Source organism: Cydia splendana, chromosome 13, assembly GCF_910591565.1.
Source record: "Cydia splendana chromosome 13, ilCydSple1.2, whole genome shotgun sequence".
NCBI classification, from domain to species: Eukaryota; Metazoa; Arthropoda; class Insecta; order Lepidoptera; family Tortricidae; genus Cydia; species Cydia splendana.
In genome coordinates, this window is record NC_085972.1 from 17,343,410 (window position 1) to 17,360,094 (window position 16,685).

Sequence of the window (16,685 nt, forward strand, 5' to 3'; positions counted from 1 at the left end):
GTACACATTTTGAATTTACAGTAGGGTCAAGGTGGGAACAGTGGCTTGGTAGAAAAAGGCCGGGCACAGTGGCTCGCTTAACCTAATTTCAACACGAGAGAGGAGATATTTGGCCGACTACGCCACTGTTCGAGCTAGGCCACTGTTTCCGCCTTGACCCTACTAACGTAATGCTTTTAAAACGTATGAACTTACCAGATTAATAGTAACAATGAGCTCGTACTGCTGGTGCTTGTGTCCCTTCTTCTTCTTCCCCTGAGGAGTTTTGACGGCGGCGGCGGCGGCCGCGGCTTGCTTCGGTGGCGCGGTCTTCGCTGCTCCCTTCTGCGCTGACGGTTTTACGGGGGTTTTTGGACCACCTGACGAAAGTGGAAAGTATAACACTTTAAACTCTCGCGTTTTGTACACATATTTAATTACACAAACGGGTCTAGCGCGATATAATTTCATTGTTTTTACCTTTAATTCCGACGTTTCAGCTGAGTTGCACCAGCTGTGGTCACGGAAAGACTCATCTTTCTTTGTCATCATCATCTTTCTTGTCTTTCCGTGACCACAGCTGGTGCAACTCAGCTGAAACGTCGGAATTAAAGGTAAAAACAATGAAATTATATCGCGGTAGACCCGTTTGTGTAATTAAATATGAAAGTGGAAAGGTTAATAAGTTTTTGGCAAAATTTAATTTTTGGTACAAGCTTCTATCGCTGTCTGTACTTTTCTTTACATAGGCAACTAATACTCATCGAGACTATTCTAAAAACCCCAAACACAGGTTGCGTTGATTTATCACAGAGCACCTATGGGCAACTCCTGTCTCCATCATCAGATCAGCTCGTTTGTACCATCATATTGCATTGTCACCCGACTTACATATGCATGCAAATTTTCATCTTCATCGGAAACCGGGAAGTGGGTCAAATTTAATTGCAAGGTTTGACCCGTACGAACATAGTTACATACCTACATACATACAAGTTAAATAAAATCTTGAAAAAAATAAAAGCTTGTAAAAATTGGATAATGTAGGTACGAGTATATGCATAAAATTTTTGACCGGTGAATGATTTACGGCACTTTACACAAGAGTGCAATTGAAAATATCTGCAGCTAGCGGAAATTATGGACTAGATTGTATCTGTCCACATTCCACATACACCGATTATTACATATGATATGATAAAACCTTTTTATATTTTCCTCTTTGAAGTCGGTGTTTATTTTTAATTGAAATTTTCAATTTTTAGTTTTTGGAGTGATAGCATTCAGTTTCACGTTTAAAATAACACTTGCATTGCGTGTGCATTATCTTTGCAGGCTTATCTTGGTCTAAGAATAACCCCTTCATATACCAATATATGTTTTCAAATCAGTCCAAGTACCGTCTTCAAGAAAATGGAGGAGTATTCGATCAGAAAGAAACGAGTTACGTAAATATAGTTTTCTGAACGTTTGTAAATGGCGTCGCTTTGCTCATTCCTGTCGTTACCAGCCGGCGTTACAAAGTGTGTCATATAAATCTAACGTGGGAAAACTTTAAAACGTAGAGTTTTACTAGTTTACATCTTCTGGACTATTGACATTATCAATGTAATTTAGCTGAAGTTTATGAAAAGAATATACAGAAGATAATCTATGCATGTTTGAATGTCTTCCACAGGCTTTAATTTTTAACAAGCAGAAACGTCTGCTAAGGATGCTACTAAGCTTAGAATAAATTTAAAAGTGGAAAAATTACTGTCTTGGGTGAGACATGAACTCACGGCCTCTGGATCTGGATTCCACAGGCTTCCCTGCTAATAGGCCATATCCCTTTACACTACAAACAAGTACAAGCAGCAACACTCCTAACTGTACATCTGTGGACCTTATTACTAAAGGCATAAGGTCCACCGATGTACAGTTAACAGTGTGGACGATGGTACTAACGAACTCCGTTTAGATACCTATCAAAATGTACACTGGCGTCCAAAGTGCATGGAGATGTTTCAACCGTAATATTAAGGCATTACGGTCGACATCTATCCATGCACTTTTAAACGCCACTGTACGTTTCATCTTAAAAGTCTCATGTTAAAAGTCTTTGTTACCAGTTGAATTAATGCGGTGTGTGCAGAATCACGTTCTTCCTAAAGTAGTTATATGAAATGATACACTGCACGCAGCGTACGGCGTCAACCGGGGACTTGGAAAATTACCTTTTTGACTCGTTGGCGTCGCTTTCTGGCCCCCCGCGTTCTTCTGGTTGACGTGCCCACTGCCGTCTGCGGGTTTATTCCGCGCCTGCAAACAAAAACAACACGTCAATTACATCGCTGGCTTAAAATTTGAAAAGGTGGAGGGGGAGTGAGGGGGCATTGTTAAGTACTAATGATAACTAAGTATGTCAATATAAAGAGAAAGCGACATCGTGTCTGTATCTCTTTTTAGGTATTTAAATAAAAGTAAACAAATAATTTGTATATTTTCGGGTCGTTATAACATTTATTGGTTAACCAACCAAATCCAAAACCGCCTGGATCTGTCACTGAACGACCTGACTTTAACCTACATTATTTGATCATGCAATGTTTTTATCTACTCTCAACTGGCTTAAGGAGCCATTTGAGGGTAGATTTTGTTTACTTTTATTTAAATACCTAAAGATACAGACTATAAATGAATATATAACCATAACGATTTACCCTGGTACATCGCTGTGTGCGGTATATAGCGAAATACGAGCTTATCTAAACCAATACGATGTCGAAGTCACATGTGTACAGATGTTTGCTGCACCCAATACGATGTATTCGTATTGGCGGCCCAAGCGAGTGTCTCGACTCAACCTATGTAATTTGAACCCGTGGTAACCCGAGTTACAAGAACCTTAAGCTAATTTAAATCAAGCAGATACGACTTCTAGCGATACTATAAATTTTAATTAGAGGCAAAATTGAAAAATTCGCCACTTCCGGCAAGACTCGAACTTGTGAGCTTTCTAAACTGGTGTTAACAGCGATCAGACTGGTGTCAGATTCTGTTACACAACTGAGACAGCGAAGCTTACCAGATTCGTGGTGGCCTTAGGAAGGCGCATATACATCATCTTATTGATTACGCGCTGACGCTGACAAAACGGGTTCCCATATGAACCAGTAAAAATGGGTCACTGTTCAAAATTTCGTACCAAAGTAACTCGATAACATTGTAAGTGTAAGTTTAGACAGCGAGTCCACTTATACTGGTTCCTACATTAAACCGAACGGAATGAATTGTATACGTCAAGGCGGCTGGTCCAGGAAATTGCAGGCGACATTGTAAGGCAAGATGGCGCAGCTGGCGGATGTGGCGGATGAATCGAACTTGATCGCGTGCTGAACTGACTAGTTTAGCTAAATTTAAATACGAAAACTATTGTATGCGACTTTGTCCACGTAGAATAGGGTAGTTGACATTGAAGTATTATAATATATCTATGGACTGGCTTTACGGGCACTAAAAATGGTACTAGTTCAGCGGTGTGACCCACCAATTCGAGCCAATCGCGCAGCCTAACGCAGCTAGTTGCGACCAATCGCGCGCGTGATGCGAACTCGTCAAACAATCGCGTGCGTGATGCGAACTCATTGGCGTTGTAGCGGTGTCACACCGCTGTACCACACCCCGGACACTGGCGGTCAAATGTATGAAACAAACGCGTTCCTACGCACACAGTCTAAGCTCGTGTGGGTGAACGCGTACCATGCTTGTGTGAGTGAGATAAGACGGGCTAGGGTTCCCGCCATTTTGTTGTCAAGTTCGATGACCTCAATGACTCAAAACTCATTGCGCGAATTAGGAAGAAATAAGAATCTTATTATGTTGTAAGGTGGGTATCTAAGCTCGATTTATACAATAGTTTCCTATATTGAATCAGTATAAACGAAGTAACAAAATTTTTGTAAGGAAATTCAGGCCACCAAAATATTACGTAAGTTGAAAACATGATTTTTTGTTCATATAGATATTGTAATGTTTTCAGTGTGATCTGATAGGTTTAGGTCTAAAATAGATAGGGTAAAAGAAATACTAAACATAAGTACCTACCTATTGTAAGTTGGTATTCTACTAAAACATAAAACACTTTAAAAATAACTGGGTATGTGAGCGTTTTCCAAAAAAAGTGTACATTTCATTCATGTCTTCAAAATATTGACTTCTTGGGCTCATTTTACTCAGAATCATTTGTACATTCACGCCTCATACATGAAAAAATGTGTCCCAAAATTCTGTATGAAAATTTTTTTTTCCAGTGCGTCACTTTCATACAAATAAAAAAAAATCATACAAGAATGTGACGATCTGGAAAGGAAATCTTTGAACACATTTTTTATGTATGACGCGTGAATGTACAAATGATTCTGAGTAAAATGAGCCCAAGAAGTCAATATTTTGAAGACATGAATGAAATGTACACTTTTTTTGGAAAACGCTCATGTACTTGCCTTGATTCATCCAATGGGAATCTGTAGAACTTTCTTTTAGTTTTGTCGTTTATAGAGCTTAAACAACCGTACACAGCACAACACACGCCCATTGCAAAAATATTTGTAAATTAGTTTAATATTTTACGTGGCCTCCGCTCTGCGCACCGCGTCGTCGCGTCCTTGCCAGCCGGTAACTGAGAGGTAACCGAGAGCGGGTGGGCGGCACTTTCAACGGGAGGCAGGGAGTGTCCATACTGTACGTTAGTACTCTTTATTATACTGTGGCTGTACTGGCCCCATTCTTATTGCCCGTAAGGCCAGTCCTGAGATTTTAAACGTCAATGGTAGTTGACATATTTTTATTAAGAGCCCATCAACGTGCACACTAGCGCCACTGCTAAATAACCGTGATTATTTAAATTCAACGAAAGATATTTAAAAAAGGGGGCCGCTACGTACTGTATTTTGTTTTTAAGTACCTTTTGAATACATCAAACTAGTTTTTATGTTGCTGGATTCGTCAATCCATGCGTCCAAAGTTAAAACGGCCGTTTTTGTTTTTGAGTTCATAGATGGACGAATCCAGCAACATAAAAACTAGTCTGATGTGTTAAAAAGGTACTTAAATACATACACAAAATACAAGCTTAAATACGATACAGTACGTAGCGGCCCCCGTTTTTTAAAATATTTCGTTAAATTTAAATAATCACGATTATTTAGCAGTGGCTCTAGTGTGCACGTTGATGGGCTCTTAAATACAAAATCTGCCTGCGACTTTGTCCACGCAGATGAAGGAAAAGTCTCCTAAAAACCTTAATTTCCTTCATTACATTCCTCTGTAGATGATTGTCGAGATTATTAATGTCAAATACTTTAACATTCTCCTCTCACGTAGGTAGTTCTGAAATGTTCTGGATTATGGGTAAAACTATGGTATTAGTTGAGAGAATGTTCAAAGTTGGTTACGCATTCTTTGGCCTGAGTCTTTCAAAGAATCTGGATATAATATTCATATTAATTAAGTTTTCAACAAAACTAAAGTATATATCGACGTATAACTATATAACTATATATAACATCATATAGCGACGAAAATTAAATTTATTTTGGAAGATAATTCTAGAATATGCATATAAAATTTACCCGTCAGATTTAAATAAAATAATGTGTGTACTAAATTAGCATTCCTTTTAAGTTTACTGTCATCGTTAAGAACATTTGTTAACTTTGACATGTTTGCCTGTTGTAAGGATACGAAACATGTAATGCTTTAAGGCATTAAAGTCTGCCATTTACATTGTACAATTTTATATAGTGCAATAAAGTTTGAATAATTAAATTTAAACAAATACTCGAAACTGATAGAGTGACTTCGACGTTTTTCAGCAGTATTATGTACAACTTGTACACGGTTCTTGATGGTAAGAAAATCATTTTCATGTTTCTAAATTCATAATTAGCATCTACCTACATAATACATATAAAAGTACCCTCCAATTTTTCATACATTTCGCAATATAAACGATTTCATACTTATAAAACGAAACCTATCCTATTCCAATAACATCACAAAATTTAAATTGCTCATTCAAATATTCACCATTAAAGTGAAAAACCTTATTTTAAAGATAAAATTCAAAAAGAGTATTCCAAAAGTTTTCGGGGAACCTAATTGGAGCCATCAGGAACCGGCAAGTATAAAATTGCATCATTCGTCAAAAGAAATCACTTTTATACATTTCAGTCTTTGCTCGCCATTATAGCACAGTGCACAGAACTTTTCAGTAGGTTTTTTTAAAGCGTGGTCGTTAGTAATTATTTATGTTGTCGTATAAATCAACAATATTGTTATTAAGAGTATGATGTTGGTTAAAATCACAATGTATCTAACAATATGTTTTTTTTTCCTTGATGACCCTGATTTCCAACGAAAGCTATCAAGTTAGAATCGTGCAAATTTGTAGACATTTTGTTTGAAGTTGTGTTTCTGCCTTTTTATACTTATGTTATAATGCCCATTTGAAGCATAAAAATCACAACTTGAGTTACCTACTTATCAATTTATTTTGACAGATAAGTACTTACGAATATTTTTTTTTCACTTCAGTTATTTAAATTAGCAAACTGATTTTTATACTGATAGTTCACTGCGACTATAAAATGATGAAAAATGCAGTAGCCCGCCCGACGTAACGAGCTCAATATTCCCAAACACATCCGTGTAGCCCCTCTAAAGCTTATCCAGTATAACTCGATTTCCGATCTCACATTTGTTAAGGATCTGGAGTTCATGTTACGCTGGTCCACTCTGGATCTCAAATCGCCCGAACTTACAGAGCAATAGTAATACGAGAGATTTTTTTAGTTCGCTCGCATTTTAATCCTTTACTGGAACGAAATGGCAACTGGTAATAATGTCGCCATTAAACTAATGATAGTTACAGTAGTAATTATGTTCTCTTCCCATTTACTTGAATTATATTAAATCTCGAAGAAGTAAAGTCCGTATTTTTTGACAAAAGGTATCAGTAGAGAGGCCATCAGTTATATCGGAGCAGCTACTACTACTGTTCACAAATATTTGAACAAAGCCTCGATTGTTATCATGACATTAAAGTGCATGATTTGATATTTTTCAGGCCTTTCCGAAACGTCAATCTTCTGTTTTCTTTTAAATAAAGGTATTTACAAGAAATACGACAAAACTATGTAGGTCGAGCACACCAAAAACCTTAACTCTTTATCAATACTTATTAAATTTTCTTTTCTTACAAACTAGTAATAAAAAATACGTTTCAAAATGTTAACAATGATTCACATTAAAACTAAATATCATTTCGTGATATTGGACTACGTATTGTCATAAAAACTGCTATAACAGCGTTGTAAAACTTCAAAAAGCACTATGAAAAGACTCCGCATGCCTACAGACCACTTCAAATAAACGCCTTACAACCGGCCGCCGTAAACATTTCCAATTTTAAAAACAAAACGTTCTTAATTTGAACGGCACTGTAACAGATTCGCATATTAAAGAACTAAAGACCCTAAGTACTACAGCGTTTCACTCAACATTCAACTATAACGCTACGTCTCAAAGTTCAAATTTGTACAATTTTTCATAAAATTTGATGCTGTTTTATTTTTAAACGGGATATAGTGGTTGTAGAGTTGTAGCCTCCTGGGTTATTCGCATTCGTCGCACGACCACGTGCGAGTCGAGAACTCAGAAGAGCCAGCGTTATTTGATCCCGAGTTTCATAGTAAATGTTGTAGAACTTAGAGCGTTATTTTACTGGTCGTCTTAAATCCTTGACTCGCTTGTGATAGTTGAAGGATTAGAATGATACCTGGAAACTAACTATAATGTACGCTCGCGGAAAATCGCGCTGTGACTTTGTAATGAGGTAATTTAATGTTTAGTGTAGCTACCTACCTACTGTAATATCAGTTAGAAAATTATAGCAATTATAATTAGGGAACAGTTTTATCTAATAGACCATGATTATGGTTAGTTGTAAAATAAATGTTAAGTAAGTCAGTTAAGTAGAAAATTATTTATTTTATGCCCTTACCAGGATTCGAACCCGACCTCCTGATTTGTATGCAGGGTTACTAGTGTCACTAGCGACTAGGCTAGGAGGCCATCAAATAGGTTTTATATGACTGATTACATATAGCCATGTGCTGCTAGTTAATAGGTATGTACTGACCGGATGAAAAAACAGAATAAAATAAAATACAGTCAATATAAATTTCACTGAATTAACTAATCTAAAATCTAATACTTTACATATTAATCTTGTAAGTATAGGTTAACAACATACACAATATCAATTGTTTACTTTAACTTACAAACAGCCTTATTATACCGAAAAGTTATACAATCCGGCAAAGGTTCTCAATCTTTCGCCAAACAAAATTTGAGCAATGAGCTCAAAACAAGTTACGCAAAGTTCGCCATGTGTCAAACTGTCAGAAGCACACTGTGTAATTCCTATTGGTTGTACGAACACGAGCGAATTTGGTTTTAAGGATAGCCAGAAAAACGTAAACTTGATATACGTTTTTTTATTGGCCTATTTTAGTGTCCCACAGTCCCACTGCTGGGCAATCGCCTCCCCTCGTTTCCCCCACTCGACCCTGTTGTGTGTATTCTCCGACTAAATCAGGTAGGTAGAATGTGTACAAGTCGTCCCGCCATCTCGTTCTCGGTCTGTCTGCACCCCGGCCTGCACCATCTATGGTATTTCGTGAGCACTGCGATCCGTTATATTATATATTATCTGAAAAACGTCTTCTGCTTGGTAATAAGGTCAAGGATCATGTCAATGAACCTTGCAAAGTTCCCTTGTACTCGTAAGTATTATTAGCTCGTCGGAATACAAAATGGATATCAATTGCTTTTCGCTGTTTAAGATTAAATCTAATCTAAAGACTTGGTTTATTAAGCCCCGAGATCAGTGGGCCTACCGCCTCTCTGTTGCACTTGTAAATTCGTACGTAAGTGTAACAGGGAGACAACACGTCGAACGTGGTTGGCGGTAGGCCCTCAGTGTCAGCCCTTTATGTTTTTGTGTGAAGTTGTCTTAAGAGACCAAGGTCACGCCTTAATTCCAGGTACAAATTATTTATTTTTTGATTATTGCTATAATCTCCTTGGCTACGTTCCCTAGTTTGGCTAAGGGTTCGTCTCGCTTGTGTTTGGTCATTTGAATAACACCCGAAACTGAAGTGCGGCGTCGCTATGAAAATCAGTCGTGGCAACTCCACGAAGTTGGAGGCGTAGGTACTTTACATTTTAGCTTCAATTTAGAATTAATTAACAGTGATAGTTTGAAATCTTTGACAAATTTGGAATATTTTCTTTCCTAGATTATTCAACCAGGGCAATTAAACATTGAAAACAATTTTAAACCATTTCATTGTAAGTCAATGAATGATACGACTCGTCTGAAGGAAAGCGGTTGCCATATCTTATAGACTCTTGTAACTTCAGGGGGTAATGCATAAGGTACCTGGTCTGCGCCAAAGAAGGCCCATCGTTATTTTTATTCTTGTGTTTAATATGAACTTGCAGTTCTGTCTATGGTACTACGGTATGGAACCCATTCACACTTAAGAAAGTATGAAATCTTGAAGGTAGGCAAGTTTAAGAACTGGTCTTTCTTTGGTGCAGGTACCCTCCTACTAAAGTAAGAAACTACAAAGTCGTTTTTGCAGGATCAGAGTCATGTGGTATCTTAAGTAACCTCAAATTAAATCATACAGGGCTCATACTGATCTCGGAAGCGGTACCAAAAACGTAATTTATGAATTAGATTTTAACTTTAACAGTGATAATAAAACAGCCCATCATAATAAACTAAACCATAGTCATTTAAAAAGGCACTCATAGTTACACAATACTCATGGCAAAAGAAAATGTATCATAATATGAAAGTCGTCGTGTTTAAAATTGACGTCGATTGTGTATTCCTCGTGCGTGCCAGCAAACTTAGGAAAAGGAAATACTTTGTCTGATTCAATTCTTTCAGTAGCCAATTTGTATTCGAATATTCTTTGTAAGAGCAGGTACAATATTTGAACCGAATTCGAGAGGGAAATGTTTGATTTATATAAACATTAAAGATGAACTCTATGTTTTACTTTTTAGGGTTCCGTATACCCAAATTGACGGGAGGGGAAGGGAGGATTCAAAAATGGAACCATATTACTAAGACCCCGTCTACCCGTCTGTCTGTTTGTCTGTCACCAGGCTGTATCTGTGATACCTAGACAGTTAAAAATTTGTGTTAAGTGGGTCGGAGCCCTGTCAACTTTGGGAACCACTGATCTAGATAAATGTTTTGCTGTTAGTACCATCGTCCACACTTTTAACTGTAAATGGGTAGACCTTATGCCTTTTGTAATAAGGTCCATCAATATACATTCAGGAGTGTTGTACCTAACCTGGGTAAACCGGAACAGATACTGCACTATCGAGTAATATAGTGTATTCGGATACGGCTGACACATTTGATTTATGTGCTCTGTTGAAATGGGATTCGCAATATCGGAGCTTAGTGAAACTTTTTGAGATATGACACGATAAAAACCAACCACCGCTTAGCTATTGGAAGTTCTAATGAAACGTTTTGATGAATTAGACTAATATAAGTACATGTTTATACATTGTGAGTGAAAAATAAAAGAACAATTCAACACAAACAAAAATATTGCATCAAAAATACCAGCAACTCGCAAAGAGTTTTAGTGAGATTATTTTAACACTATTTAAATAGTTATAAAAATCAAATGTCGTAACAACCGGATTCTAACAGTGGATCGATTTAAAATCTAATAAAATGTTAATAATTGTTTTTGTATCTAAGCAATATAAAATAATGATCAAAATTAATAAAAATAACAGTGTTCAAACCAATAAATAGATAGATAAAATACTCTTTATTGCACACCTAAAATAAATAGTACGAAAAACACAAACCATCAAATTATTTCATATTCTCGATATTTAAGTATGGTCTAACCATGGTTTAACACAGGGGTTCCCAAACTGTGCGCCGCGGCGGCTTGAGGCAATCCACCTCCCCATGTTAGCTATCTATATTTAATAGCCTAGCTAGGTTAGGGTGCCGCCGCCAAAAGTTTAAACTTAAAAAGATTTACAATTTGTCAGTTTTTCAAAACATTCCCTATTGTACTATTTTTCTATTTCCAAGTCTGATGGTAGTGAAACTTCGGCCAACGGAAATCAACTCTTACAAAGCATTGTTCTCAAACATTTTCTAAGTAAATAAATTTGGAATGGATCTGAATAATTGAGCGGACCCGGAACTTCAGTTGTTTGCTTCCTAATGAGTTTTCTCCAACTCATAATGGTATACGTCAACACAGGCTCATAAAAGTAAAAAGTTGGTGTGATTCTGAATCTTATATGATAAGATAAGATAAGTTAAAAGACAATAAACTTATTTGTGACAATCACAAACATGTATTTACAGACCCAACTCAGCATAATGCTAGTGCTGGTTTACGGTGATGCTACGACGCAACGGATAACTTCACAATAAATATGTACCTACTTAATGTACATTTTGTATTACATTCGACTAGAGATGGGTCGCGGGTATTTACCCACCCAGGTAAATACCCGGTAAATACCCATCTACCCGGTATTTACCCGTATCTACCCAAATGGACGGGTAGATTCATTTCTTGTTGCACATGTCGATTTGTGTTAAAGTGGAGATATAAACCGAGTTAATGGCTGTAATTATTGTGTGTCATTTAAAATGAAATCGTTAAGTTGCAGTTGTAACTAAATAATTTTTAGTACAGTTTTGATAAATATTAAAAAAAGGCTGTCATAAGAGTATTTTTTTTTAGACTTGAGTAAATTATCGTACTTATATGTTGATAATACACATTCCAACTTCGGTCAGCGGGGGGTGTGGTTGGGGGGAGGGGGGCAAAAGTGAACTTTTTCATACTTTACCGGGTAAATACCCGGGTAGTTACCCATCTCTACATTCGACACATCATTTTGATTGATGTGTAGAGTTTTTGAAGCTAGGTCTTGTAGAGTTAGGGTTAGGATCTTGTCCCTATATGAGATTTAATAACCTTTTAACAGTGCAAGCCATATAAAATGGTCTTGTCTTGGCAACATTCTACATTAAAATGTTTTTGGTGAGAAGAAAGTATTTCAATTTGAAATTGATTAGTAATTCAGTGGCCTTAGTTATTGGTAAAACGCGTTCATGTGATTAATTAATGAAAAGGGAATGGGTGAACTTACTTAACTTGTACATAATATCGTGTCATTTTAAAGTGACCGCGAGGCTTAAATAATAATTTCCAAATCCCTTAAGCTCCAGCAAAATTATATCCTCAAATATTGTTTGTATCACAGCACGTTAGCGTCTAGGGAAATTAACCCATCAGGCCCTTAATGGCACTCTTGCCGGCCCGACCTTTTAATAATATTAATTATAAATGTTCTAGGATGATTTGATTTGAAATTCGCTTTTGTCATTTGGTTGATTTGGAAACTAGAGTGGATAAGGGATTTAATGAAATCAATATACCTACCTTTAGGCTTTTCATAATACCTAAATAGTTTTATAAACATATTAATCCATCAAGTTCCAAAATAAGCTCAAAAAGGCTTGTGTTGTGGGTATCAGACGAATATACATACTTACATAGAAAACATTCATAGGTCAGAAACAAATATCTGTGATAAACACATAAATAAAGGCCCTAACCAGGATTCGCACCCGGGTCATCCTGCTTCGTAGGCAGGGTCACCTGCTTCAAGGTCAGGAGGTAAAATCCTCGAGTAACAAGTAAAATACAGAAAGAAAAAGAAAATAACATGAAGATACCTTAACAAAGTTTGCAAAGCCATCCCCGTAGGATACAATTATTTCCGTTATTCCACACAAAGAAACAACGTAAAGTGGTATAATCTGATTACACACAATCCTATTAGGGCTCCTGTGACACGCCTTCTCACTCGTAATAATGTTATTTATTTGCTTTTACACGGGATTCGTCTTTAATTCGATGAAACAATTTAATTTGCAAGTTATTTTCGATTAAATAGTTTGTAAAGTCATTTCCGTCAGTACAAAAAGGCGACATTTAAAAAAAGGCGCGTAGGGTTGTCCTCTCATATATTTTTTTTACTGACAAAGTGGGTTTGCCAAGTGGCAGAGCTAAAAAGGCCTTTTTAGATATTGCGTCACTTGTCTCATATTATGGAATTCCACAACGTGTTACCGAAGTTCCAAAATTCAGTTGCAATACACACTTCTACTTTAAATTCCATTTGAATTTTATTCCGATCAATATTTCACCTTCTTCACACAAATATGTAGGTACATCTCGTATTAAGTTCTGTGATTTTTTTTCTAAACTCTTTGTTTTAAATTAATAAATCAGTCAATCTCCGATACTAATTCTGTACATGCTTTCTCTCATTGACATAAATGCTAGGTTATATAAAAAATACCTTTAAATACAACTAAGACAAAATTAACGACCCCCTTACAAGCACACGTCTTTCAGAAACTAGTACAACGCATCGTGTAGGTGTTTATTGTGGTCCGTTGTCAGCCAGGTTTTAAATCCCGAACGCCCTCCAAAATCTCCAGTTCTATAACGGACTCAAACGGACGGGCGTGCTGCACCAGCACTGGTTTTCGAACGTCGCGCGTTCTAAAATTTAAATTCAAAATGGTGCGTGAAGTTTCTCATATTTTGAAGTCGGTTACAACTACTACGTAGTTTTTCGTTATTAAAATTGAAATTGTATTAAAATCGTGCTTTTTAGTGCTGTTGGTTTAGTGATTTAATATAGTCTGCCAAGCCATTTCCGTCAATAGAAAAAAGCGGCAAATTTAAAAAGTGTAGGCGCGAAAGGTTATCGTCCCATAGAACATTATAATTTCGCGTTTTTCTACTGACAAAGTTGTTTGACAGACTATAATTATTTTATTTACAGCAAACACCACAACTAGATGATGAACAAATGGGAAGTGAGTATTTTTTTACTGTATTTTTTTTTCGCATTCGTAAATAAAAAGTGACGTAATTTTTTTACACAACGGCTTGCAAAATACTTTAAGTGCTATGTTTTTTTTTATGTTTCATGTTTGATATTTAAGTACCTATTAGTAATCTTTTTATTCCAACCTAAGTAGATAAATGACCGATTTTAGAATGAGAGGTATTATCAGCATCCATATTACGTTTCAGCTCAGTTGCAAAAGCTACATGCGTATAAACATAACATTATCATAAAATATCTGGGAGACCGAGCTTTGCTCGGAAAACACATAAAATCCCAAAAATGCGCGTTTTCCTAGAGATAAGACCAAGCTAGATTCGATTTTTCACCCCCGGAGTTTCCGAGATCCCCGAAATGTATAATAATTATATACAAGAATTGCTCGTTTAAAGGTATTACATATCTGGGAGACCGAGCATTGCACGTAAAACATACAATAACTCAAAAATGCGCGTTTTCCTAGAGATGAGACCTAGGTAAAAGATTAGATAGATATTATTCGTCTAAATGAGAAAGTTTGAAAATCCGTCGTATTTTAAATGTTGGTAATAACGCATAATCGTAAATATACTCGTACAATAAAAACATGTTACATTGCGAATGAGACGACTGATTCATGATGCACGACTATTATAAGCGGTTGCAAAAAGTTGATATCTCCACTCCAATTCCGTAGAACCCGTAGGTCTCATGCATGAAAATATCATTTGATATTTTCCAGTTGCTTTTTAGTGAAATATATTTGCTGTTATCCATCCATCACATAAGAAAATCAAAGGTAGAAGTGAAATTCCAAAACCACAATAGGCTTAGAGTACTGACCATAAAAATATAATTAATAAAATATTCACTTCCACCTTTGATATTCCCAAATGAATAGCTCGAAACCCTATTGAACTGTCACCGTGATGTCATGTGATGAATAGTAGCGTACCAAATAATGCAATAAAAGTATCTGCACCCTGAAATACAACAGTTCGCTTCCAAAAATATCGATAATAGTCTGATTGATCAAGTCTTATGATTTCGCCAATTTCAAAACTGTGCTCGTAGAGCATGACGCTTTTCTGTAGTTGCTTCTAGTTAAGTGATAGGGTCTTTACAAATAGCCAAGATGGATGGCCGGGTGTTGACTAAAGAATGGTTAAAGTCGTTTTAAGACTAATTCATCACCATCTGCATACTTTCACGTTAGTTCACTGCATAATGAGCTATGTATAAATATTATATTTTAATCAACAACAAAAAATGATCTTGATATGACTTTGCCAGTTTGAAGTTCAATCGGAAAATCGCCACGTAGTTGTTAAAACATTGTCAGCTATAATTCGTTTTTTTTAGCATTAGAAAAAAGGTAAGCGATCTTGACAAGTCTTTTAATTGAAAAACGCTTTATAAAAATCAGTAACTATTACTTATGAAAGCAGAAGAATATAAATGATCGTATTAGATTCATAATTGTTACATATTTGCCGTGACTTATTTTCAAAACGTGTTTTTCAGTTCAAAGGCACATCAAGATTGTTTACCTTAGGTATTTCTAATGTTAAAAAAAACGAACTATAAAATGTTATCTTGTCATCTATGCACGTGCGTGGCATCTATAACATTAAGATTCACCCCTACATAATACATCATAGCTATTTATCAAATCATAAAACCAACGCGAATCTAATAGCCTGGCTCTAACTTTGTTTAACCTCGTATACCAATTTACCATGCTAAATTACTCGAAGCCCGGTTTTCACCTGGGGACTGAGTTGCGGGATAATTGTACAGTCAATCTTAGTTTTACGTAAACTTCGATTGGCTACCCTTAATCCAGTCTAACGAGCGGGAACTCTTGAGATTAATGTGTTGTTGTTTATGTGTTGTTAAAATTCGTTTGGCTTTCTTTTACCTTTTCATGTTTACATTTCATAGGATACCTAGTACTCATTTCCCCATTTTAGAATCTATTAAATTTTCTATGTAGGATCATTGCGCTAGTTTTAGTCCGGTGTCAGTTTCCGTCCACTTGACGAAATTTGAATATAAACCTTCATTGCTGCACAAATTTGGACTTATTTCAATCCTAAATATGTAAACAATTTCTCTATGTACATAAAAATTATATTTCACAACAAGCTAATTATATATGAAATGTATTACTTATTTGCTAATCCGTCAAGTGGACGGAAACTGACACCGGACAGTAAACTGACGCAATTACCCTATGTGCCTTGTCTCCTGATTATTATAGGTAGTGTAACAAGTTTGGACTCGTTGGAAGTATATTTAACAAGTGTTGAGGAAGCAAATTTATATTTCTTGAAATGATTAAATCCCTTTTTAAACCTTTCTGTAATAAATTTCTGTAGGCTACGGTGACTGCTTACCATCAGGCGGGCCGTATGCTTGTTTGCCACCGATGTGGTATAAAAAAAATGCAGTTGTGGTCGCAAAATAAATACTTTTTCAAATCCGTGCATTTCGTTGTGACAAAATTCTAAAAACCGTTTCCACGCTGCATTTAAAGGGCTCTGCAAACATTGCGAATAAATTTGGACGAGTGAAAAAGTACTACAACCGTACAACCAACTTCCCCGTGTTTACCATGTCGGTTTTAGAACATAAACTGCTATGTAATTCAAAGCATTCCCTGTGAAAAATAATTAAAA

General features: G+C 36.2%; 2 protein-coding genes across 2 annotated transcripts in view; one reads left to right on the plus strand and one right to left on the minus strand.

Moving 5' to 3' along the window:
* LOC134796517 (calmodulin-like) overlaps positions 1–16,685 on the minus strand; it is a 99,958-nt gene that overhangs the window by 13,919 nt on the left and 69,354 nt on the right. The window contains exons 3-4 of the mRNA XM_063768704.1: positions 2,196–2,280; positions 196–359 (exon numbers count right to left, since the gene is read on the minus strand). Coding sequence (XP_063624774.1) covers positions 196–359; positions 2,196–2,280 — 249 coding nt within the window. The remainder of the gene's footprint in view (positions 1–195; positions 360–2,195; positions 2,281–16,685) is intronic.
* LOC134796236 (troponin C-like) overlaps positions 13,537–16,685 on the plus strand; it is a 41,496-nt gene continuing 38,347 nt past the window's right edge. The window contains exons 1-2 of the mRNA XM_063768282.1: positions 13,537–13,694; positions 13,960–13,993. Of these exons, the coding sequence (XP_063624352.1) occupies positions 13,692–13,694; positions 13,960–13,993 (37 nt within the window). The 5' untranslated portion in view covers positions 13,537–13,691. The remainder of the gene's footprint in view (positions 13,695–13,959; positions 13,994–16,685) is intronic.